The sequence below is a fragment of the Cardiocondyla obscurior genome, linkage group LG09 (assembly GCF_019399895.1).
Source record: "Cardiocondyla obscurior isolate alpha-2009 linkage group LG09, Cobs3.1, whole genome shotgun sequence".
Classification (NCBI taxonomy): domain Eukaryota; kingdom Metazoa; phylum Arthropoda; class Insecta; order Hymenoptera; family Formicidae; genus Cardiocondyla; species Cardiocondyla obscurior.
This window is the reverse complement of record NC_091872.1, coordinates 2385802-2407452: the sequence shown is the minus strand read 5'-3', so window position 1 is coordinate 2407452 and position 21651 is coordinate 2385802. Positions and strand designations below refer to the sequence as shown.

Sequence of the window (21651 nt, the reverse complement as noted above, 5' to 3'; positions counted from 1 at the left end):
AGTAAAAATGAAACAAGAGCGAGTTACGAGGATTTAACGCGGCGTTTGAGGGTGAAATTAAATTGATACGGCTCGCCGGGGGTATCCTATTTCTTCGCATCTGCGCTCATATATATCGATAGCTGTTCATTTCTCACGACCGGCGATGTATTTTTGGACGGCAAAAACCTCTCGAGAGAAATGAAATTCGAGCGCGAGGGAACGTCGCGAGGCACCGGCGGGGCTTTGCGCGCTGATTTATTACAGACGATTAATCCTGGAAGCAGTCGCTCCTTGACCTTACGGTAGCCTAGTCTCTAACGCGCGTAACGTCTCAATTACGCTTTTTGTCGTTACGAAACGGCGTTATTTTTCCGCGGCCGTGGGGGACTTTCTAATTAAGGAGAAGCGTTGCGCCACGCGAACGCTTTCTTCAACCTTCCACCGCAGGGGAATAATTAATCCGGAAGAATGCACTGAAAACGTTGCGGGAAAATCGTCGAATTTTCGAACCGGGGAAAGAAAGCTACGTTTATCGCGGAGGAAGTGATTAGACAAGAGAATGGAATTCTAATCGCCACGCGACGTACCCGTACGAAATGCACGTCGGTGTATTTTTGTAAAAAAGAAAAAATGTGACTTGTAAAAAAATACATATTTCACGGAGATGAAATATTCATACATATGGAAAGAATTAATATTTTCTATAATCACGTATGCGTATTACATTATATTACGGGTTAATATATATATATTATCTTTTTCCTACAAACCTTAAAAAAAAAAATTTCATAATTTGATACTTCTCGATAAAAAGATAAACGCTATAAAATTGTATCTCCCTTCTAACGATCGCGAGCACTCCGGTTTTTCTTCGTGCGTATAAAAAACAGGAAAAAAAATTTATATATGTACGATTACCCCAGTTTCGCAGGAAAAACAGGATTCTATCTTTCGCACGCTTCGCCGCTCCGGCGTCTACAATACGACAGTCCGCCTTTTCTCTTCGACTGTACTTTCTATATTTATTTATGCCTTTTTCTTCCTCTCTCCTTTTCCGGCCTCTGAATGCGAGCGGCGGGCCGGACTCGCGCTACGGTGCAATAAGAGCATCGGCGGGATCGCGAGGTGTTTCGCGTCGCGTGTCGGCGCACGGGTTCCGCGCGATCGCTTCGGCGCCGCGAGAAGTCGGGCGGACAGGAAACGGCGCCGAGGGAAAGACGATTGCGCGTCATCGGGTACAATAAACGCGCGCGGGACGCGCGTTAATCCGGGTCGCGCGTTTCGAGAACGCGGGCCGCACTCTTATCACGTCCGCGGCGCGATTGGTTTCGCACCACGAATCTAGCCGCGAAGCGCGCGCGGCGTTCCGCCAACGTCAAGCCGGTCGCAACTCCGAGTTCGGCCCGAACGACATTCGCGCAACGAAATACGATGATATTATTTAACACAGAGAAGTTTGTCTGTAGAAAGTATGTCTATCGCGCGCTGCTTTTTTGTCTACGAGGGTAAAAAAATAATTCTCCGCGAAGAAGGACCCTGAAGTACGAGATATCTACCGAACCTCTCCCCCCCCCCCTTTCCTTCCCTGTAGCCTTCTTAACAAACTTGCAAAGATACTTCGAGCACTCCCGACTGAAAACCGTCGCCGCGTTCGACGTACGTGATACAAAACTCGGTTCTCACTCACCGTAAAAGTCCTCCCAACTAACCGAGCCGTCGGAGTTGACGCTCGCAGCCTCCGCGTCCGCCTCGCTGCTCATCGTGGCGTGCGTCCCTCGTCGATCACCGTCGCGGAATCCTGTTCCAACGTCACGTCGCACGAGGTGCCGATGTCGCCGAGTCGTGCCAAGCGACGCGCGGCAACGGGCGCGCGCCGGTCGCGACTGGCATGTCTCTTACCGAAAAGTGCCGCGCCGTCCGGTCGAGGGTGAGCGGTGCCGACGAACGGTTGGCGTACGCGGCCGCCGAACGGAGATCGACTGACACCACCGGCCGACGCGAGCCGGTGCAGCGCGGCGCCGAGCTCGCCTTCGTGTAGTTCGCGGAGGGTGAGCGATCGCAAGGGAACCGGCAGCGGGTCGGATCGGGCCACCAGCGCGCACCATGCACACATCGCGTGCAACGCGGTCGCAGGACGAAACGAGACTGACCGACCTGACGTCAGCGACGTCGACGGCCGCGCGGCGGCGCTCGGCGCCGAAAATGCCCAAGGGCGACCGTGCCCTCTGGACCCGTAGGGATTCCTCAAAACCGTACGGGAAGACGGCGAAATAAATACGTTCCCTTTTCCTTCGACTTATTGCACTAATTTAGAAATAGGTAGAGAAGGCAAACGGGTTAATGTATCACGATTCTAATCTAGTCGCGTTTTCAAAGGGCGCGAATTTGCACGCCGCCGTGCGTGTACTGTAGGAATGAAAAACGTATTGCGCAAAAGTAACGGGAGGGTTTGATTGTTGAAGTAATTTTATATTTAAGAATACCAATGCGTGAATGAATATTCGCTTCACGTCATATCGATATACTATACATATTTTTTGCTATTATATTGGAATTAATTTATTAACGGCAAGGCTTGCGATAATGGTAATTAATTTAATAGTAAAATCTCACGGTACATGTAATAATACAAAACGATATACGAGTATACAATACTGTATAATACATAATTTTAATATTATTGAAGTTCACGCGCATACGCAGACTTTCGCGTGATAATTTTTTTCTTTTTTTTAATTGATACTTTTACCAGTCAGCTCTTATTTCAATTATTATATACAACGTCCGAAAAATATGGCCGGGCACAACCGGCGCTTTTTATATGCATACATTTTCCGCTCGTAAAATCTGGGCTTAACGCTTAAAATTAATTCGAAGTGACATCAAACAGCCTGCGACAGCCAATACCGCCGCGATCTTTCTCGCGGCTGTCGAAAGAACGGATATTTTGGAAGATATATCCGACGTGTCCCGATGAGAAAGTGGAACCGTGAGATGCGGCAATTGCGTGGAATATTAACGAGCGGCGTGACGTCTCTCTCGAAATAAAACATCCCGAATATATGTATTATATATATTGCTCAACCAGGCGCCGTGAAAGTCGTTGCTACACATTCTTACGACCTCCTCCCCCTCCGCCGCCCTTTACCCCCCCGCGCCGGGTTGCGTTTATTATTTTTTTTTCTCTTTCTTTTCTTTTTCTTTTTGGAGGAGCGTGGAATACGTTATACGCACCTACACGCGCGCATATATTAGGGGCCCGCGCGGTAACGCGTCCACGGAATCGCAGGCGTTCTATTATTAGACGGCCGCCGGCGACTTGCCGTTGCATCCCGCAGCAGCGGGATGAATGGAGGCCGCTCACGGAACGTCGGGAACGTCGCCTCATGCCCGCCGCGAAAAATTATTTCTACTTGCCGGAATCGAGACCGCGGCAACAGATTCGAGCCACGTCCCGTCGATTTATCATCCCTTTCCACCTTTCCCTTCCCCCCTGAGGAAAAAATTGATTTAAAAAAATCAACTATCATTAATTTTGACACTCGACAAAGATAATGATTAAGAAAAAAATTGCGGAGTCCGTTTTGATTCGTCTCTACACTGGAATTATTTCGAGTACTCTTTCCTCGACGCACTTGTCATGTGCTTCTTTAATACACATACCTTTTAATAATTTATTTCATACTTTGCATCGTAATAAATAACGTAGAAGATATACAAAAGATCGCTATAAGAAAGAATGCCGACGCGAGCATGTAATCTAATACACAATTTATTACATTTTTTTTTTTATTATCTAACAGTTACGTCTCCGCGATCGTAGTTACATCTCTTTCTCTCTCGCTTGAACTTAAATTACCACGATTTACAAAACAATAATCGTATCTTTAACAATACTTAGGAGAACGCCCTCTTGCCGCACTGCAACTTTAATTAATACAGCTAAAAAATCCGATTTATTGCCTGATAGCTTATATAAAATAATGTAATAATGTATTTGGCCGTATAAAATATTAATAGACAATAATAGACAATTTACGGATAAGACGGAAAAACCCGTCATCCGTCCTTCCAAATCTATTTCGCGCGGAATTTAACAAATAGTTCCTAATATTATTTCTGGGATATGAAGTACATCTATCATTCTCGCACTAAATTAAAATAAAAAAAGTTTTATCGGTAAAAATATAATATAAATACAAATGATGTGCGATGAATGATAGTTAGTTTCGAGCAGTGACAATGTTCTCGTGGCACACAGGTACATATACAAATGCCTATATTAACTTAAAGCGATAAAATAAATTATCACAAATGTATTGTAGAAAAATTCTAATATAAATCTAAAAATAAATCACGATAACTAGAACGCTAACGCAATGATTAAACGTTGTATTCTTTTTTAACTAAAAAATTAAAAAGCTATTTATCTAAATTTATACGTAATAAAATCAAGGAAAGTAAACTCAATAGCATTTTTTCAGTACAAAATAAACTGAAAAAATTATACCATTGAATGATCGAATCTCTCATTTACAACATATAAAAGAACATGATCTTATTTCGCTCATATATCTTATTCTAATGAACCTTATTATGCTTTTTCATGATGAACATCAGCATTTTAGTCATAAATATAATGTATATAACATCATTACGTTTTATATTTACGACTTGCATACTGCATATATAACAAGTTCGTCTCATCAAAATCAAAGTATTTTTTGAATATGTTATTATAAACATTAATGAAACAAATTTTTTATAAAAATTTTTTATCCTATTTGCAGAGTTGACAAAGGAAAGCGTGTGTGTAATGCGAAAAGAATTTATATTATCTTATATACACCGCTTAAATTTGTATAACATTAATAAAATCATATATTTATATAAACGTATAATTTCTTAATATTTTATCAGCAGTTGAATACAGAAAAATATAAAAACCAAGATTTTACAAAGAGCATGACGATCTACATTATCTCTTTCCTTTGACATATCTTTACGATTTATATTGCACAAGAACATTTTCAAATTACTGTGTCAAAATTCTTAATTTTGTTTTTTTTTTTGTTTTTTTTTTGACATTTTTTACATAATTTTATTTTTATATTTGAATACTGTATTTTATTTTCGTTTAAAAACAGAATATAAAAAAAAAATTATATTTTTACGTTATTGGTTGAATCAATCAACACATTAAAATTAACATTTAAACTGTACAATTGTCGATGTATATGATTAAAATATCATTCTGATTAATATAATATCACACTTAACGCCTAATATTAATGTTAAGTTAATTCAACCTAATAAATAAATTGCGTAGTTTACTTGTGTAAATGTAAATCAATAGACATTACTCTTTCAGGAATATTACGACATCTACAAAGCCAATATTTCTATACGAACATATTAATTCTATTTAAATCTCTGCAGTTTCGTAGGAGGAAGTCTCTTAGTGTTACCTATTAAGATCACTACTATTTTGTTCGCTATACAATTATGTATAAGTTCTATGTATAACATTATCGAAGAGCAAAATTATACGTACAATAATGAAGCAGTCTTAACCAAATTGGCGAGATGTATTTTAAAACATCTTCAATGGATGAGATTGTGTTAAATAATACTTAATTTCCTATTCAAATGAATGCCGATGGTATCATTGTCAAAAATCTTTATAATACTAATAGGACCCAGTTTTCTTTAAGATGAGCCTTTTCTTCGTTTGTGTGTAACCTTGGTCGGATCATTCTTAATCTCTTTACGTTGTTCCTGATCTTCGAATCCTGTGTTAAAATTTATTTAATAAATGCTTCGTAATTAATTATTACCCTAATATGATGATTGAAACTATAGCAGTAGTCACACTATATGTTTTGATATTTACGTATATACATGCACATCAACTCTTACGTTTTCTTTTAGCCACACGTGAACGTGTTACGCGTAAATTATTTTCGAAGTTAGGTATAGAAACGGACGTCTCGAGCCTTTTTCTCAATCGTGCAACTTCTTCCATTGCAGGTGTCATCCATTTTGGTTTGAGGTCATTACTAAAAATTTAAAGAAAAGATATTCAAACAATAAAATGCTAGTAAAGATATAAATAACGTGAAGAAAAATATTAACTAAAATATTGTCTTACTCTGACGATTTTGGTGCAACTTTATGCCTAAATAAACCCGATTGTCTTTCCTTCATTTTACGAAGTACTTCTAACATTGCATACGTTGGAAGAGATGGCGGCCGTGGAGACACAGGCGATGGTGGTGTAAGAGGTGGTGTGAGAGGCGAAGGTGGCAGTTGAGTACTAATTTTCGCAAATTTGTCTGGATGTAGAGCTAATACTGCTTCCCAACTAAATTCTTTTTTCTGCACTGGTTGTTTAGGCTGTGTATTTCGTGTTATTCGTAACTAAAATATATAATATTAATATAATTATTTTCGCATTTATGCATATATGTAAATTTAATTTTTTTAACAAATGCTTTAAATCTCCATGAATTTTTACCTCGCCATTTACAGGCCTGCAAGGTTTTCTTTCTCTCAAATATGGTCGTTCAAAAAATATAGCGGTTGTAAGATTTTCATTAGATTCTTTCATATTGTAAAGACAAGTAGGAATACTGCCATCTTGATTACTATGTAGAAATAAATTCCGTAAATAGGAATAGTTGGGCTTGGTCTCAAATTCTAACTCAGTAATGTATTTCATATATTTCATGATCGCAGCTAAAAAAAAAATTATATAAAATGACACATACTGTATGTTTAGAACGGATCTTTTCATTATTTTTAAGTTTTTTTACTAACCTGGTGGTTTTTTCACATGAAGGAAGCATTTGTCCATAAATAAAGGCAAGTCTGATAAGAGATTCTCTTTTTCCTGATGAACTTTTTCGGGATCCAAAGTAAAACCTAATTCGTTTTCCCAAGGTAATTTTCCACATAACCACTGTATAATATTATACCCTAAAGTCTCTAGATCTCCTCTCCTTGAATGTGCTGAAAATATTTTATTTAATAAAAATATGAATTAATTTAATCTGATTTAGCGAATAGGAGAAAATTAAAAAAAAAGTTTTAAGTTTAACGTACAATAATTATAACTATACGAAAATCATTAAAGCGATTAACATACTTCCATGGTGAGCGTCCCGCGATGTAAATTCCAAAGTACCCTCGTGAGCCCTTCTCTCATCATGTACAAATGGTTTATGTTGACCAGTCCCTGTACGGAAACGATATGCCAATCCGTAATCTACTAAATACGCCATAGATTTTTCTTTTCTTAATCCGTCTCCGTATGATAACAAGATATTTGGTCCCTTAATATCTGCATGTGCATATCCTTTACTGTGAATATATTCCAATGCATCCAACTGTACAAAAAATTGAGAAATTAAAATTTCAATCAATTATTAATTATAATACTCGCGATTCCAAGTGTAAAATTTACCATTTGTACAGCTAACGTATTAACGAGTTTGGTTGGTAGTTTTTTTCTATGCGACAAGAATAATTTGCCAATATCTATTCCGTATCGTGGTATTATTAAAAACCTGTATCTTTGACCTCTGTAAATATGAGAACCCGAGCCTTCATACGTAGGGACGCCAATTTTTCTTTTTCCTTGAGACTCGCACCAACTTTTAACTGCAAAATATATCAGAATATTGAAATATATGCGATTAAATTACATACGCTGTTAATGCATCAAAAAGTATGTATTTATACGCTACTTACTCATGTGTTTGCGGGCTGCTCTTATATAAAAATTCATTTCAACAAACAACGGTCCATTATTGTGAGGTTCAATTTTTACAACATATTTTGCGTCTTGGCCAACAGGTGATGTAATGTCATTAGAGGCTGCGGAAGGAAAAAAAAACACATTGTTTTTCACGTAAATATATTGCAGTATCTTTGCACTTTTAAAATACACGATATAAATCATTTAAAAACTAATTTAAAATTAATTATAAATAGTAAGATATTTACCAAGATAGATGTCTCCAAAACCACCATATCCAATGGTATTTCCCAGCCTCCATTTATTTTGTGTAATGTCCGTCAGGATTTCTCCTACTGGCAGTTGTGCTGGTAACTTACAGCCTGCAGCAGCTACTCTCTTTATAGGCACCTCTTCAGCTCGTCTCGGTGGCATTCTATCAAATCATTCACATGTATATTAAATTCACCAATTATACAAAAAACGTAATCTGACTAACAACACCTTATACAGAAAATCATCCAACATTCTTAACAGGATTTGTTCTTGCTATCGAAATTGTATCGCTAAAGTAAAACTTATTTGATACAAATGACAGCAATGAACATAAAAAGATCTTAGAACCTTGTACAAACAAGAAACACACGTTAAAAATATTAATAATCCCATACTTTATTAATTTTTTTTTTTTTTTTTTTTTTAATCGTTTGTATACATTTTTCGAGATACTGTACCTAACGTTAATTATCTAAAAATATTTTATTGCCAAAGTAATACATACAACATACATATATAAGTCAAGTATGTTAGCTGCATAGGCAAACTTTTACAACGTTATGCTTACATATACAGTTTATTGTTCTTCGCATATTATTATTTGTATCATTAATTAAATTCTTATTTCGATCAAGCAAATGCAGTGATAAAACACTACTCTCTTTTTAAAAGTACTTATTGCTATGTGCAGCACATAGAGTTAAAAACTTATGATTTTATTACAGACGCGAATTAAAATATGTACATACAGATTATTAATTAACAGGGAGAAACCGAGCACTTTTTAACGATTACGACATTTTGTTAATACCGAAATTATCTACCGGTGTTACTCTGCACGCTAAAATCTACACATTAAGCAGCCGAAACATGTGAATGAATGTATTCTTGACTTCTACTTTTTCACGGAATGCAACAGAATATCTTATCTATTACGCCTCCGCATTCAAATATCTATACAATGCTCTCGCGTACCAGCAAATGCAAGCAACCGAAAGAAGTTCTACTACTTTTAAGATCCACTTACAAGTAGTTTTTACTTACATGATGCAATGCTAAACGATATTAAAAGACTGTAAAAACCCTTTTTGCGTGTAATAACACGAAGCGTAGCGTGTGAAGAGACGGCGTGATCCCTCGCAAGACTTGTCAATTAACTAAAAACAATCACCAAGGATCTCAACGTCGAACCACGAATCCCGGACGAAGCGGCGTCTAGTCGGGAACGTATTTCGCTATCGATAGAGTAAGAGAGCCGCTAATGTCGTCGAGGTAATTCGTGAAACCCGAGTGCAACAAGCCTTCCCACGTAAACAGTATACTTACATGAACGTGTATATTTTTTTTCTAGCGGAGTTTCTTTTTTTTTTTTAATTTTTATTTTTTTTTATTTTTCCTATTCTTTCCTTTCGATCTATTTAATTCGACATGAGGAACTTGTGGTTGCGCGTACGAACAGCGGGCACTCGCGAAGAATGTCCCGGCGGGGAGCGGCAGGCTCGTAGTCCGTTAAATCTTTCTGGACGCCGGACGCATTCCGGAAGGTTAGCGGCGACGGGATCGCGAGCGGAAGCCCGGCGCATACGTGCGCGTCGTTCAGGGCGATCGCCAGCCGGCGCCTCTTCTCGGGGACGCGCGCGCGCGTGCGAGGAACTCGCCGCGAGACCGTGTCCCAGGTGGGAACGTCGCTCGTCGATACCTCGCTGGATGCCGTGCGAGCGAAAAGCGCACTTCGGGAAACGAAACGGCGCCCTGGTCGATGCCCGCGACGGTCGGACGACGGTGCGAGTCGTGACGACACAACATCACACAACTTAGCGGGTACTCTGCACATGCGCCGAATGGCGAGATGCATTTACATGAGAGGAACGAGAGTGACGAGTATCGAGGTTAAATGTACCCACAAAGAATGTTTCTTATTCCGTTGTGTAAAATTGTTAAAAAAAAATTTGTTAAACACAATATAAATATGAAACAATGTAATAAAAAAAGGAGATAAAAAAAAGAGGAGATAAAAAAAAAACAGGCATTTTGTTATCGCTTTTCTTCTAAAAGTAGATTTCTCTGTATTGAGCGGCAATCAGCTGACTGTTTCAGCGTTTCGTAGCTTTCAGAATCTTCAAATGTTTCATTTAGTTTCAGTGTCAAATTACACGAATAGCGTTACCGTGTAAATGCATCTCGACGCCCTTCGCGTGATATACGTTTTTTTTTAATAAATTTGCGACGATAAGTGCGTGAGAAGGCAATGACGACTGTCGAGCTGATAATAGGAAGATGTTTATCTATGTGCCCGGAGAAGGAGCGACGGATGTAAGTTTCACCTCGTAAAATTAAAACCATATAATTATAATTTATACGTGTTTGTGTCTTTTCTGATCTGGAAATTTTTTTTTTGAGGAGAGAGAGGGAAGGCTTGCTGCACAAGTACGAAATTGACGAGAGTACAAAATATATGAAGAGACCTAAGGCTGACCCAGCGAAAACAATAAAATGTTTTAGCCGCTCTGCAGCCGGCCAAAATATGACAGATCCAAACTCGCTACGTCCACCTCGTGTACTGTTATGTACTGTTAAATACTTGTTTACCAAGTAATTCCTATCCCTTTACATTTGATTCGTCCATAAGCACACACATATTATTCAATTTAAATATGAGAAAATACTTGTTTTATGTCGATGTGAAACATTAAGCTCATTGATTGTGAAATTGATATGCATAATAATTAATTATGTATGACGTTTCAGAATAATTACACAAACAGATTTAGACTGGACGTCGATATACGACTTTGTATTTGATCGCTTAAGATCGGTACGGCAGGATGCCGTGATACAAAGGGTCGACGTTACTGCAAGTATTCTCCTTCTCGAACCAATTATCCGATTTCATGTATATGCCGCACAGAGGTACACAATGAACAAACATATGTTCTCTAAAAATTGACAAAATTATTAATAGCGACTTTTTAGGCTGTGTGAAAGAAGCATATCGGAATTTGACCCAAAAATAAATAGCAAACATTTATTGGAATGTATCAAGCAACTGCTTGTGCTATATGATCAAAAAATAGAGGGTACAGTAGATGATACAAAAATACACAAAGATCTCGAAAAATTAACGTTAAACGATAGTCGGTCGGAAATGGAAGCTATATATATTCTTCTCCATATTGGAGATCATGAAGCTCTAGAAAGAGCTCTTACACTTTCAGCAGATCTAAAGTAGGTTACCAGTAATATGTTAAATAAATTAAAAAATTTATTTATATAATATTCGATTTTTACACATTTCACATATTTTACATATTTTTCGTATCGTATAGAAAATTGCCAAATATTCAATTAGCTACAAGAATATCACTTGCTTGGTATTTAAAAAACTATGTTTGTGTTCATCGTCTGGTCAAGCAATTATCTCCAATACTAGCCTGTGCATTTTTTTGTAATTTACAGAGTTTTAGAAGGTATTCATTTTTATATACTCACGCAAAATTTTTGAAGTTATTAAAATAACTAACAATAAGAAACATATCATCTTTCAGAAATGTTCTGCAAGTTATGAGTTCTGGCTATAATAACAAAATATTGACGTTTCCGGGATTAAAATTGCAGGAACTTTTATTCTATAACGATATAAATAAAATCAAGGCTGATTGTAAGTTATTCGGTTTGACGTTCACTAATGAAAATGTTTTATTTCAAAAATCGAAGTTCAATGAACAAATCTTGCTGGTTAGTGCAATGATTCAGAAGTAATTACTTTAAATTAAAATACAAACTGTTTTGTATTTTTTATCACTTTCTTTTTTATTGTAGGCTAACCCTGAGATGTATTACACATCTGCCACATTACATAAATTAATACCAAAAATTCTTTTGGAATGTACTTCTAACGATGAATTCTAAAATAAAATAATTAGTTTTCTCTATTTGTTATTATATTATCACTATGTGTTTCAATTATTTTTTAATGTATTAAATAACAAGTATTTTATACTGTTTACGTGCATATATACATATATTAGTTATAGAAAAATATAATTTATTTATAATATATGCATTATTTATATAATTCAACAATAAACAAATTAAATTTTATATATATAAATAACATTTAGTATTGTCTTTTACAGCAATAAAATTGATTTAACTTTTACATGTTTTTACTTGAATAATCGGATTTATAATACATCTAGGATAAAATTTTACATATAATAAAAACGTTTTTGCTTTTAATAATTTTTTTAATTAATCTTTTTTCTCTTCATTCAATAACGCAGTTTCCGACTTCTTGGATGGGAATATTATAAACAAAGATAATTGAATAATACAAAGTGCAAAACCAACTGCATTCTGGAACTATATACATATATATAAGTTAATATATATATTTACATTTTTTAAATATATTTAAACATTTAAATAATTAAATTGCAAATACTTACGATTATAAACACATTGTCAATGATAATGCCGTATAACAACCATTGAAACGAAACTAATGTACCCATAAAGATAAGTGGGAATGGAAGAATTTCTGTACTTTTCATTTTTATAACTTTATTCTAAAAAAAAAAAAAGAAGTTATATTTAAATTCATTATGTTAAAATTTACAATTACAATGTATTTAGAAAAATTTAAGCTATGTGTAGAAAAATACTGCTTACCAAATGTACAAGAGGAGATGCAATTAATAGAAGAAGAAGTACTGTGACTAGAGTGCCAAATCTAAATTCAATATTTGCTGGATTTTCCATTTCCACATAAATAAGAATGGCTATAACAAACGCTGTTACTTTAGATGATAATTTATATAGTTCACTCTAAAAAAAAAAAAAAAAAATATATATATATACATATATATATATAATAAACAAATCATTTTGATGGATTGTGAACCAAATATATTTTAATAGTTTGTATCAGAAAGAGTACCGTATTTGGTGTATAATAGTAATAAACCATCATATAAGCTACATTTGTCAATAAACCAAAAATGTTAACATTTATCATGTTAGAATCATCTAACATCCAAGCATATCGAAGCATTAATATGCATCTAAAAAAATGGTTAAATTATGTTATATAAATATATAAAAATATCACAAATATTTTTATTCTTATAATTAACTAACAAACTTTTAAGTATAACGCGTACGTAAAGCTTACACATACTTACACTCCTACACCACCGAGAAAAGGCATTGGATCAACTCCTTTGGACGAACTTTTTTTGTATATGTCATGACATATTAATCTATAAAAAAATATTGTGCTTAGTATTGTAAAACATGTCAAGTATACATTAACTTTTTTTTAAACATTTATTGAAAATAATATAAATATCTAATTGTGTCACTGAAAAAATAAAAATACACATGTACATATAAAAAATTATGATTAATTATATAATACGTTTATACTGTAATTCATGCTTACTACTCGACAGATAATAAAACGACGAGTCATAAAATAAAGATAACGAAACAAACGCGGCTCAAATAACTGCTGATATAATCTAATATCTTTTAACACGTTTCTAAATGTAGCGATAGTTAATACATTTGAGATCGTTAAGTGAAATAAAAAAAAAATGAATACTTGAAAAAAAAAATTTTTTTTTTGGGTACTTTACATTTAATTTGCAAAAAGGTATGCGCTAAATTTTTCGTTACGTTACGTTAATTCCAAAGTAAAACATTTGCTACATCAGCGAAAATACAGACATGCGGTAATTATTCAAATTGCGCGTTTATATGCACGCACATATTACAAGACGTACATATCACGCATTTAAATGTATCTATTAAAAGAAGTACGATAAATAATTAATAATCCCAGCATACTTACGTTCCCGATAGCATATGTGCCATCGTGGTGCACATGGCGCTAAACCCTATAATTTCTTTATAATCTTCCAGGCCCATTTTTCTTTTTTCACTGCGACTAGGTGTATTTTAACGGATGCTAATACTTATCAATTATTATCAATTGCTGTCAATGTCAAATCTTTTAAATCACTGTATCGGTATATATATATATATATATTGTACATACGTATTAAACGCGACTTATATGTGCATCAAGGAAGCAAGAATTATTGTAAAATTAGTGAATACAATTGTGCGAAATGATAATATCAATGTATATTGCTACATAAAGTAGGTTAAGTTATCAAGACCCACTTCAACTGAATTCAGATTTCAAACTGATCGTCCAGTGGAAGATCGAAACGCACACAACGCTAGGCGCGTAAAGCGTCACCCGCAAATATAGTTTAGTCCGCTACAATAGTTTTCAATTCTATTCGACACCTATCGAGTCGTTACATAAATATCGGACTATAGTCCTGCGCTTTTATTGGCTGATTACAGCTGATTGTAAAATGGCAGCCGAAGCACCGACTTCGCACACGCGACCACGACCAAATCTGATTGTTGAAGCACCATGCGATATATGTATATATATATTTATATATATATGTACATATTTTAAACTTCTCATACAGTTTTCGTAGCGATGTTATAATTAAGTAACGTTGATTGTTTACTGGTACAAAAAAATTTTTAACTAACTTAATGTAAGGATTATTTATAACGGGAAGATTAAGGTGTTGCCAATGTTGTACAGAACGAATTACTGTCTCTCGAACAAATCCATTATTTGTTGGGCAAAATATCAATTAGGTAAGCACAAAAGATATATTATTGAAAACAACACGAGGCCAATACTAAGATAAATTTCTTGTAAGCGTACAAAAAAAAATCCAAAAAAAGTATGTAGGTAACAAAATATGTTTGCACGTTACATATTTTTTTTACGGTTAGGTTCCTTCCAAGCTTACTTATTTAGCTTGATATTATTTAACGTGTAAAATACAGAGTGTTTCGTGTCATATAATTAAACTCACGGATAGGTAGATATTTTAGAGACGAGTAGAAAAGTCATATACTTACTATTTTATAAAATTCTCGACCGGTTTGGTGAGTGAGCGTAAAGGATAACGGCACTATTCGTTTGTCAAGTTCACTCACCCGCAGATTCCTCATCGCTCTTACATCCAGATATTTTAATTTTTTTTTTTTTTCTCTCAATAACGGTGGAGAATTTTATAAAATAGCATAGGACTTTTCTACTCGTCTCTAAAATATTTAAAGCTCGTTTAAATGTTTACCATGTAGAGAGTACTTGGCATCAAAGTGCATTTCTTATGATGCATACCACTACCGAATCTGATGTGAATACTGTGCATGGCATTAAAAGATCCGCTGAAAATAGCCAGGAGAATGAAACCAAGGTACAAAAGGTAGAAACGGAAGTAATACGAGCGACTGAGGCGGAAACGATACAAAGAATTAAGAGAAAAAATCATGCTATGTTGCTTGGCTATGTTGGCAAAGATTATTATGGCATGCAAAGAAATCCTAAAATGAAGACAATCGAAGAAGATTTGGTTACTGCTTTATTAAAAGCAGATTTGATAACCGCGGAACACTTCGAAAATATACGTGCGATTAATTTTCAAAGAGCCGCCCGAACCGATAAGGGGGTGTCGGCGATTAGGCAAATTGTTTCGCTAAAACTACGTAAGATATTTTAAACATTAATCTGATATTTTCTTTTTCAGAAATTTTCGATTTAACTTTTGAAGTATATTATAATGTATAAATATATTTCCTGTAGCGATCGCCGCTTGTGCGTCGGCCACTACGATATTAATTTTATAATGTTACTTTTTTACAGCTGAGAAGTCTGATAAGACTGTAATAAATCAGCATTTACCTGATGTAATTAGAGTATTTGGAATAAAACGAGTGACAAAGGGTTTTAATAGTAAAAATCAGTGCGACGCGCGTACCTATAGATATATCATCCCTTCTTTTGCATTCGCGTCTGAAGATCCAAGTTCGCTAAAACTTGGAGAGGAAGTTAATGAAGACGAGAGAATGAAACAATTATTAACGATCGATGGAAGGCCATATACTGACTATAGACTATCTCCAGAGTCTTTAGATAGATTAAATTCAATTTTAAAACTTTTAGAAGGTTCTCACAACTTTCATAACTTTACATCAAAAGTGTAAGATATCAATTTAAAAAAATATCGCTCACTGGATATTTATGACTAACGTTTTTATTTATTTTATTTAGGAAACCATTAGATCCGCGTGCAAAACGCTACATAATCAGTTTTTCCTGCACAGAAACATTTGTTTCAAACGGTATGGAATTTGCCATATTGGAAGTAAAAGGGCAAAGCTTCATGTTGCATCAAATTCGAAAAATGGTTGCATTTATAATAGCGGTTGCAAGAAATATGATACCACAGGAGACAATCGATGAAGCGTTTAAAACGATGGATAAGTTGGACATACCGATCGCACCTAGTTTAGGATTGTGCCTGTGCCATGTAAGAAAATTTTATTGCACGTATTTTGATAAAATGTTATTATCAAACTTATAAAATCTCTTATAAGGTTGATATTAAATTTTTTAAAGGTGAAGTTTTCAAAGAAATAAATATATTTAAAGGTACACTACGACAATTACGGTAAAAGATATGGCACGGACGGTCTTCACGAGACATTAGATTGGAAGGAATGTGAGGAAGAAGTAGAAAAGTTTCAAAAGACATATATTTTGAAGCATATGATAGACACCGAAATTTCAGAACAAACGTATCCTTTCTAAACCCGACATTGTGTGTATGAATATATTTATTTGTTCAAAAGCCTTAACTTAATTTTATATAGAACACTAAAATGGCTGGTTGGCCTTCCTTTTTATTCGTTTAGTAATAGAGATGTATTGTCTGTGGAAGATGATTCGGAAGAACGTGAAATCGTGCATAATAATGCATAATTATCGTTTAAACGTAAAATAACATGCCGTAACTCGGCGACTCGCATTAAGATACGCGATAATTCCACTGCGGGTACATTTGACGTAAAACACTACTGCGTCTCTTGATAACTAACTTTGTTTCTGTATTAAATACTCGAAGAAACATTAAAAAGTTTTTAAATCATCATTAAAGTGTTCTCTACTTTCGAGATTAATTGCAAGATTTCAGTTACGCAATATTTATAAAATTAACGGTAACAATGATGTTAGTAACTGTTAAACATTCCGATATAAGGAAGTCTATTATTTTTATTTTTTTTTTTTTTCTCACAAAATTCTTCGAATTATAATTGAAAAAAAAAAAATTACGTAGTCGTAATAACTCCACTTGATTAATTGTTACATGTTCGCTAGATAGATACTTTTACAGATATGAACAAAATGTGTTCTTCCCCTCTCGTATTTACTACTACGAGCGCGTACAAGGATGACGTGCTCGTTCACGTTTTCGTTGGGTAATTCCAGTTTTATAGCATCAAATGCAGTGAATGATCGCAGTGAGTCTCGAGTGCTGTGATATAAAGCAACGGAGAGTACGTGTGTGAGCATTTAACGAACGGTGGTTTTATCATGCGGATTGTTCAACGGATTCTCCTACTACTAATTATTTCTGGTAAGCAAAAAAAATCATTGTCTCTATTCTTTGTTTCTACGGCATATAAAAATCGTACCACGATACTTGGAAAAGGAATTTCACTGTTCCAACTTTATAGATATTAGCAAATTAACTCACCGTCTAAAATTAACCCATAAAATTTTATTCAATTGGTATATTTTAATTTCAAGTAAATATAATAATTAACAGATTAACAATTTATAAATAAAGGTAACGATAAATAAATGTAACAACTTTAAAATTTTTTTTTTAATTTGTATTTCGGGTAGAAAAATTTATGTCTCGTGATAATCGTACCATCCGTATTCTACGGAATTTTCGAACCATCACGATCAGTGTGAAAAACCAGTTTCGTGACCTTGAACCGCAGTATAGAAGAATCTATCTTTCTTACATGTTTACTCGTGTCAGACAGATAATAAGTGAAGATGAGGCGCAAATGTGTTATATATGCATTTGCCACATTTATAAAAGTTTGTCTTATATCACTAATCGATGTGACGACTCTGCTATATAATTTTTTCTTTTATGGAAATTATAGAACATAGTAAGATTCTCTTATAATCAACGTTGAAAGAAATTTTAATTACAATTGAAATAAGTAATAAATGACTTTAGCTTACACATGATTATTTCATACGTAAAATAAATTTTCTTTCTAAATAAAATAAATCTTGTAAAACACCTTTTTTGACGTTACAGTGATTATTGATTCTGGAAAAGCACAACTTGGTGATAATGATGATAATACTAAGTGCCCGTAAGTATTTATACAAAAGTAATGCAATATTGAAATAAATGAGTATCAACTAATCATCAAACTTATCAATGAATATTAACTAATTTAATAATTTAAACAGAAAGTTTGAATTTCGATGTAACAATGGACAATGCATAGATAATACAATGGTATGTGATGGTGCAAAGGACTGCAAAGATGCATCAGAAGAGACAGAGGATATATGTGAAAGTGTTATATGTCCCATTTATGCTTTTCGCTGCAATTACGGTGCCTGCATAGATAATGATCTGACGTGTAACGGTATCTCAAACTGTGTGGACAATAGTGACGAGATACTACCTGAATGCGTTAGAAATGTAACAAAACCTTCGAACGGTTGTAAGAACGACGAGTTTAAGTGCAATAACAGGGAATGTATTAGCAACATCGAAGTGTGTGACGGAGTTATACATTGTCGGGATAATTCCGACGAAACAGCTGCTGTATGTAGATTAGTACAGTAAGGATCTTTTATATACCACGTATACATTTGAAACATAGCAATATTGTACATTGATTAAATATCTTGTATAACAAACATATACAAATTTCTTTGCAGTTGTCCTACAACGAATTTCCGTTGTTCTTATGGAGCTTGTATCGATGGTGATCGTCGATGTGACGGCGTAATTAATTGCGCTGATGGCTCGGATGAAGATCCAAGAATATGTAGATCTTCGTGGTCGCCGTCAGTAATAAGACCAACAATACCTTCATTAGAGACAAGCAATAGTTGCAGAATACCTTCGCAACCGCAAAACGGTCATTGGAAGTTACATTCGTCGCAATGTCCAGGAGACGAAAATTGTGACGTTCCAGTAGGAACAACAGACCTGGGATTAGGATCTCGTCTCGTATATTCTTGTAATTCCGGTTATAAAATATCATCTGGTTTGACCGATGTTTCCTGCATTTTTGGAGGACAGTGGCTTAATATACCAATTTGCGAAGGTATTAAACTAACATACATTATAAATAAATATAAGTTCTTAAATATTGAATATTTTAATTAAAGAAAGATGTTTCAAAAATTATTTTTAAAGCGATTAAAATCATAATTGTATATTATTTTAAATTTTATTTTATAGAAATACGCTGTCCAGCTTTAAACGAACCATCAATCAGAGCTGAATGTTCATATGATGAAGAATTTATACCGTGCGGATTGCCAGTTTTACCAATGACAAGAGCAGATGTATATTGTGCAAACAGTTATCATCTTGAGACTAGTTTAATACTTGGAAGAAAACAAAGCGTGAGATGTAATGCAAGGGGTCAATGGGTTCCAGACCTTATAAGATGTGTACCAGGTCCGATCTCGATAAATATTTATATTAATGAAACTGAATTAACGTTCCATACTAGTGTAAATAGAAATAATCCTACATTTATTGAAATTTCGGATGATAAAATCATTATACATACAAATACCAGAATTTCTAATAATCAAGACATAAATATTAGAATACCAAAGTCAATATATAATATAACAGAATACTCATATCAACCGTAGGCACGATTTAACATAAAAAAAAAATGGTATTACAAATTTGAATATTTTAGCAATTGATCTGATAATCATATAATCCATATGCTATTGAGATAATTTGCATGCCTAATATGATACTCCATATTCCTACTTAGGTTATAATTAAATACTGTTTCCTAATAAACCAAAGCTTTAATTAAAGTTATTTAAAAAATTATTTTTAAGTGTGCTATGTATAAAATAATATACTATTAAGTTAAGTACTTACGTATAAATATACACACATTAAATATATTTAATAAACTTTTTGATATGATCTTAATATATTTTAATCTGTTTCCTGCCCGAAAATTATCACAGTAAAGCATAATGGAATTATGGTTATTTTAAGTTATCTTTTTTTATATATATAATTATGTAAAAAAAAAAAATATTTTGTATTATCACGCTAAGACGGATTTCTCCAATCGAAATGTTTGTTGTAGATTGCGGAATTCTACCTTTTAATGTTAGACCAACCTCGATAGGCGGGTATTTAGCAAACCTCACAGAATTTCCATGGCACGCCTCATTGTACCAAGATGTAAACGGCACATCAAAATCATTCTTTTGTGGAGCATCTATCGTTCAACCAAATTTATTGATAACGGCAGCTCATTGCATATACAACGATAATACTAAAGAAGTGGTTAATCCTGAAGAAATTTATATACTAACAGGAAACCTTTATCGTGAATATAATTTTGACTTTCATAATCAAACTATCGTTAAATCAAATAAGGTTTGTTAATGTATATAATGCGATATAACTAATCTATATAAAATATGAGTAATCAAAATAATTGTATGTATCATTTTTCAGGTGAAACATATTTACATAAAACGCAGTTATGTTGGAGTTCTAGGAAATTATATCCAGGATATCGCAGTACTAGAAGTTATTAAACCATTTGAATTGTCAGCCTTTTTGGTACCTGTATGTCTAGGTGATAATACAAACGATTGGGCCTTATTCGAACCAGGTCAGTTAGGAAAAGTAGCAGGATTTGGTATAACTGAATTTAATCAACCTAGCCAAGTCTTGCAAGCTCTGACAGTGCCTCTAATCACGCACAGCGAATGTAGGTCTGTTAGTCAAAGTGTTAATTTGGAACATTTTCTTACTGACGATAAGTTTTGCGCAGGTTTCACAAATGGTTAGTAAAGGAATAAATGTATAATGTTAATTATAATAATGCTGTAATCTTTTAATTTTATTGAATATGTATGTTTCAGGGTCTTCTGTTTGTGACGGTGATAGTGGTGGTGGATTAGTCTTTAAAGCTAAAAATTTATATTATCTCCGCGGTATCGTCAGCACTTCCCTTGGCACGATAACAGAAGGTGGAGTTGCTCGTTGTAACAATAACTTGTATTCTTTATTTACAGACGTATCTAGACATATTGAATGGATAAGAGATGTAATGTTCAGAATAGATCACAATCAAACGCATATATTGTGCTCGGAACATTATTCAACGAGATGTACTTAAATTCCTCAACGTAACCACCGATTACTCCAATCAATGAAAAATTATTAATTTTGTATTGAGTATATCATATTTGATAAATCAATTTTTTATTTTATGTGTAATTATTTGTAAAATCACAATTCTTTAATCGAACAATTTAATGACTCAAGACATGTGATAAATGAGATTAATTTTATAATTTTAATTGCACTTATTACTTAGCTTTACATTTTTATTACAATTTATTAGATAACGAATTAAATAGATGAGTAGAAATATAAATTTAATTACTATATATAATTTATATTTTTTTATTTTAATTGCATATATGCCAAAATGTGTAAAATAGA

At 34.2% G+C, this 21651-nt stretch overlaps 6 protein-coding genes across 7 annotated transcripts in view; 3 read left to right on the top strand and 3 right to left on the bottom strand.

Moving 5' to 3' along the window:
- Positions 1-2071, bottom strand: part of Gefmeso (Guanine nucleotide exchange factor in mesoderm) — a 35203-nt gene extending 33132 nt beyond the window's left edge. The window contains exon 1 of the mRNA XM_070661827.1: positions 1670-2071. Coding sequence (XP_070517928.1) covers positions 1670-1742 — 73 coding nt within the window. The 5' untranslated portion in view covers positions 1743-2071. The remainder of the gene's footprint in view (positions 1-1669) is intronic.
- Positions 2072-2557: 486 nt separating this feature from the next.
- Positions 2558-9464, bottom strand: LOC139105651 (serine/threonine-protein kinase VRK1). 2 transcript variants are annotated; one of them, XM_070661867.1, is made up of 11 exons: positions 9323-9441; positions 9041-9153; positions 7990-8156; positions 7735-7860; positions 7448-7644; positions 7130-7370; positions 6802-6993; positions 6500-6720; positions 6134-6402; positions 5902-6041; positions 2558-5774 (listed from the first exon to the last, which is right to left on the bottom strand). In XM_070661867.1, the coding sequence occupies exons 3-11, from the start codon at positions 8153-8155 to the stop codon at positions 5692-5694; spliced, it is 1635 nt and encodes a 544-aa protein (XP_070517968.1). In that variant the 5' UTR covers position 8156; positions 9041-9153; positions 9323-9441; the 3' UTR covers positions 2558-5691. The 2 variants fall into 2 exon arrangements, with proteins under 2 accessions (XP_070517968.1, XP_070517970.1); XM_070661869.1 differs by lacking the exon at positions 9041-9153 and having other exon boundaries at positions 9323-9464.
- A 410-nt stretch (positions 9465-9874) lies between these two features.
- LOC139105660 (SAC3 domain-containing protein 1) lies at positions 9875-11928 on the top strand. The gene is made up of 8 exons (XM_070661883.1): positions 9875-10050; positions 10133-10309; positions 10397-10588; positions 10745-10906; positions 10970-11221; positions 11323-11463; positions 11542-11731; positions 11816-11928. Exons 2-8 carry the CDS (start codon positions 10245-10247, stop codon positions 11903-11905), a joined length of 1092 nt encoding a protein of 363 aa, XP_070517984.1. The 5' UTR covers positions 9875-10050; positions 10133-10244; the 3' UTR covers positions 11906-11928.
- A 21-nt stretch (positions 11929-11949) lies between these two features.
- Positions 11950-14280, bottom strand: LOC139105669 (sugar transporter SWEET1). The gene is made up of 6 exons (XM_070661895.1): positions 13851-14280; positions 13180-13257; positions 12936-13059; positions 12668-12823; positions 12445-12564; positions 11950-12358 (listed from the first exon to the last, which is right to left on the bottom strand). Exons 1-6 carry the CDS (start codon positions 13925-13927, stop codon positions 12248-12250), a joined length of 666 nt encoding a protein of 221 aa, XP_070517996.1. The 5' UTR covers positions 13928-14280; the 3' UTR covers positions 11950-12247.
- An 87-nt stretch (positions 14281-14367) lies between these two features.
- On the top strand, positions 14368-17168 carry Pus1 (Pseudouridine synthase 1). Its single transcript, XM_070661880.1, has 6 exons — positions 14368-14686; positions 15182-15586; positions 15744-16080; positions 16152-16410; positions 16533-16678; positions 16754-17168. The coding sequence occupies exons 1-6, from the start codon at positions 14620-14622 to the stop codon at positions 16860-16862; spliced, it is 1323 nt and encodes a 440-aa protein (XP_070517981.1). The 5' UTR covers positions 14368-14619; the 3' UTR covers positions 16863-17168.
- Positions 17169-17282: 114 nt separating this feature from the next.
- Positions 17283-21423, top strand: LOC139105647 (modular serine protease-like). The gene is made up of 8 exons (XM_070661862.1): positions 17283-17517; positions 18223-18280; positions 18381-18761; positions 18861-19252; positions 19390-19611; positions 20276-20571; positions 20653-20986; positions 21066-21423. Exons 1-8 carry the CDS (start codon positions 17475-17477, stop codon positions 21320-21322), a joined length of 1983 nt encoding a protein of 660 aa, XP_070517963.1. The 5' UTR covers positions 17283-17474; the 3' UTR covers positions 21323-21423.
- The last annotated feature ends 228 nt before the right edge of the window (positions 21424-21651 follow it).

Bases quoted from the DNA above. Each gene is read 5' to 3' on its own strand.
- Pus1 (XM_070661880.1), top strand. From the start codon at position 14,620: ATGTTGTACAGAACGAATTACTGTCTCTCGAACAAATCCATTATTTGT. The intron at 16,411-16,532 runs GTAAGAAAATTT...ATATATTTAAAG, and splicing joins TAGGATTGTGCCTGTGCCAT to GTACACTACGACAATTACGG. The intron at 16,679-16,753 runs GTATCCTTTCTA...AATTTTATATAG, and splicing joins ACCGAAATTTCAGAACAAAC to AACACTAAAATGGCTGGTTG.
- LOC139105669 (XM_070661895.1), bottom strand. From the start codon at position 13,927: ATGGGCCTGGAAGATTATAAAGAAATTATAGGGTTTAGCGCCATGTGC. The intron at 13,060-13,179 runs GTAAGTATGTGT...CCATTTTTTTAG, and splicing joins TTTCTCGGTGGTGTAGGAGT to ATGCATATTAATGCTTCGAT. The intron at 12,359-12,444 runs GTAAGTATTTGC...ATATGTATATAG, and splicing joins TTGACAATGTGTTTATAATC to TTCCAGAATGCAGTTGGTTT.
- LOC139105660 (XM_070661883.1), top strand. From the start codon at position 10,245: ATGACGACTGTCGAGCTGATAATAGGAAGATGTTTATCTATGTGCCCG. The intron at 10,310-10,396 runs GTAAGTTTCACC...TTTTTTTTTGAG, and splicing joins CCGGAGAAGGAGCGACGGAT to GAGAGAGAGGGAAGGCTTGC. The intron at 10,589-10,744 runs GTAATTCCTATC...ATGACGTTTCAG, and splicing joins GTTAAATACTTGTTTACCAA to AATAATTACACAAACAGATT.
- LOC139105651 (XM_070661869.1), bottom strand. From the start codon at position 8,155: ATGCCACCGAGACGAGCTGAAGAGGTGCCTATAAAGAGAGTAGCTGCT. The intron at 7,861-7,989 runs GTAAATATCTTA...TTCCTTCCGCAG, and splicing joins TTTTGGAGACATCTATCTTG to CCTCTAATGACATTACATCA. The intron at 7,645-7,734 runs GTAAGTAGCGTA...TATATTTTGCAG, and splicing joins AGCAGCCCGCAAACACATGA to TTAAAAGTTGGTGCGAGTCT.
- LOC139105647 (XM_070661862.1), top strand. From the start codon at position 17,475: ATGCGGATTGTTCAACGGATTCTCCTACTACTAATTATTTCTG. The intron at 18,762-18,860 runs GTAAGGATCTTT...ATTTCTTTGCAG, and splicing joins GCTGTATGTAGATTAGTACA to TTGTCCTACAACGAATTTCC. The intron at 20,572-20,652 runs GTTTGTTAATGT...ATCATTTTTCAG, and splicing joins CTATCGTTAAATCAAATAAG to GTGAAACATATTTACATAAA.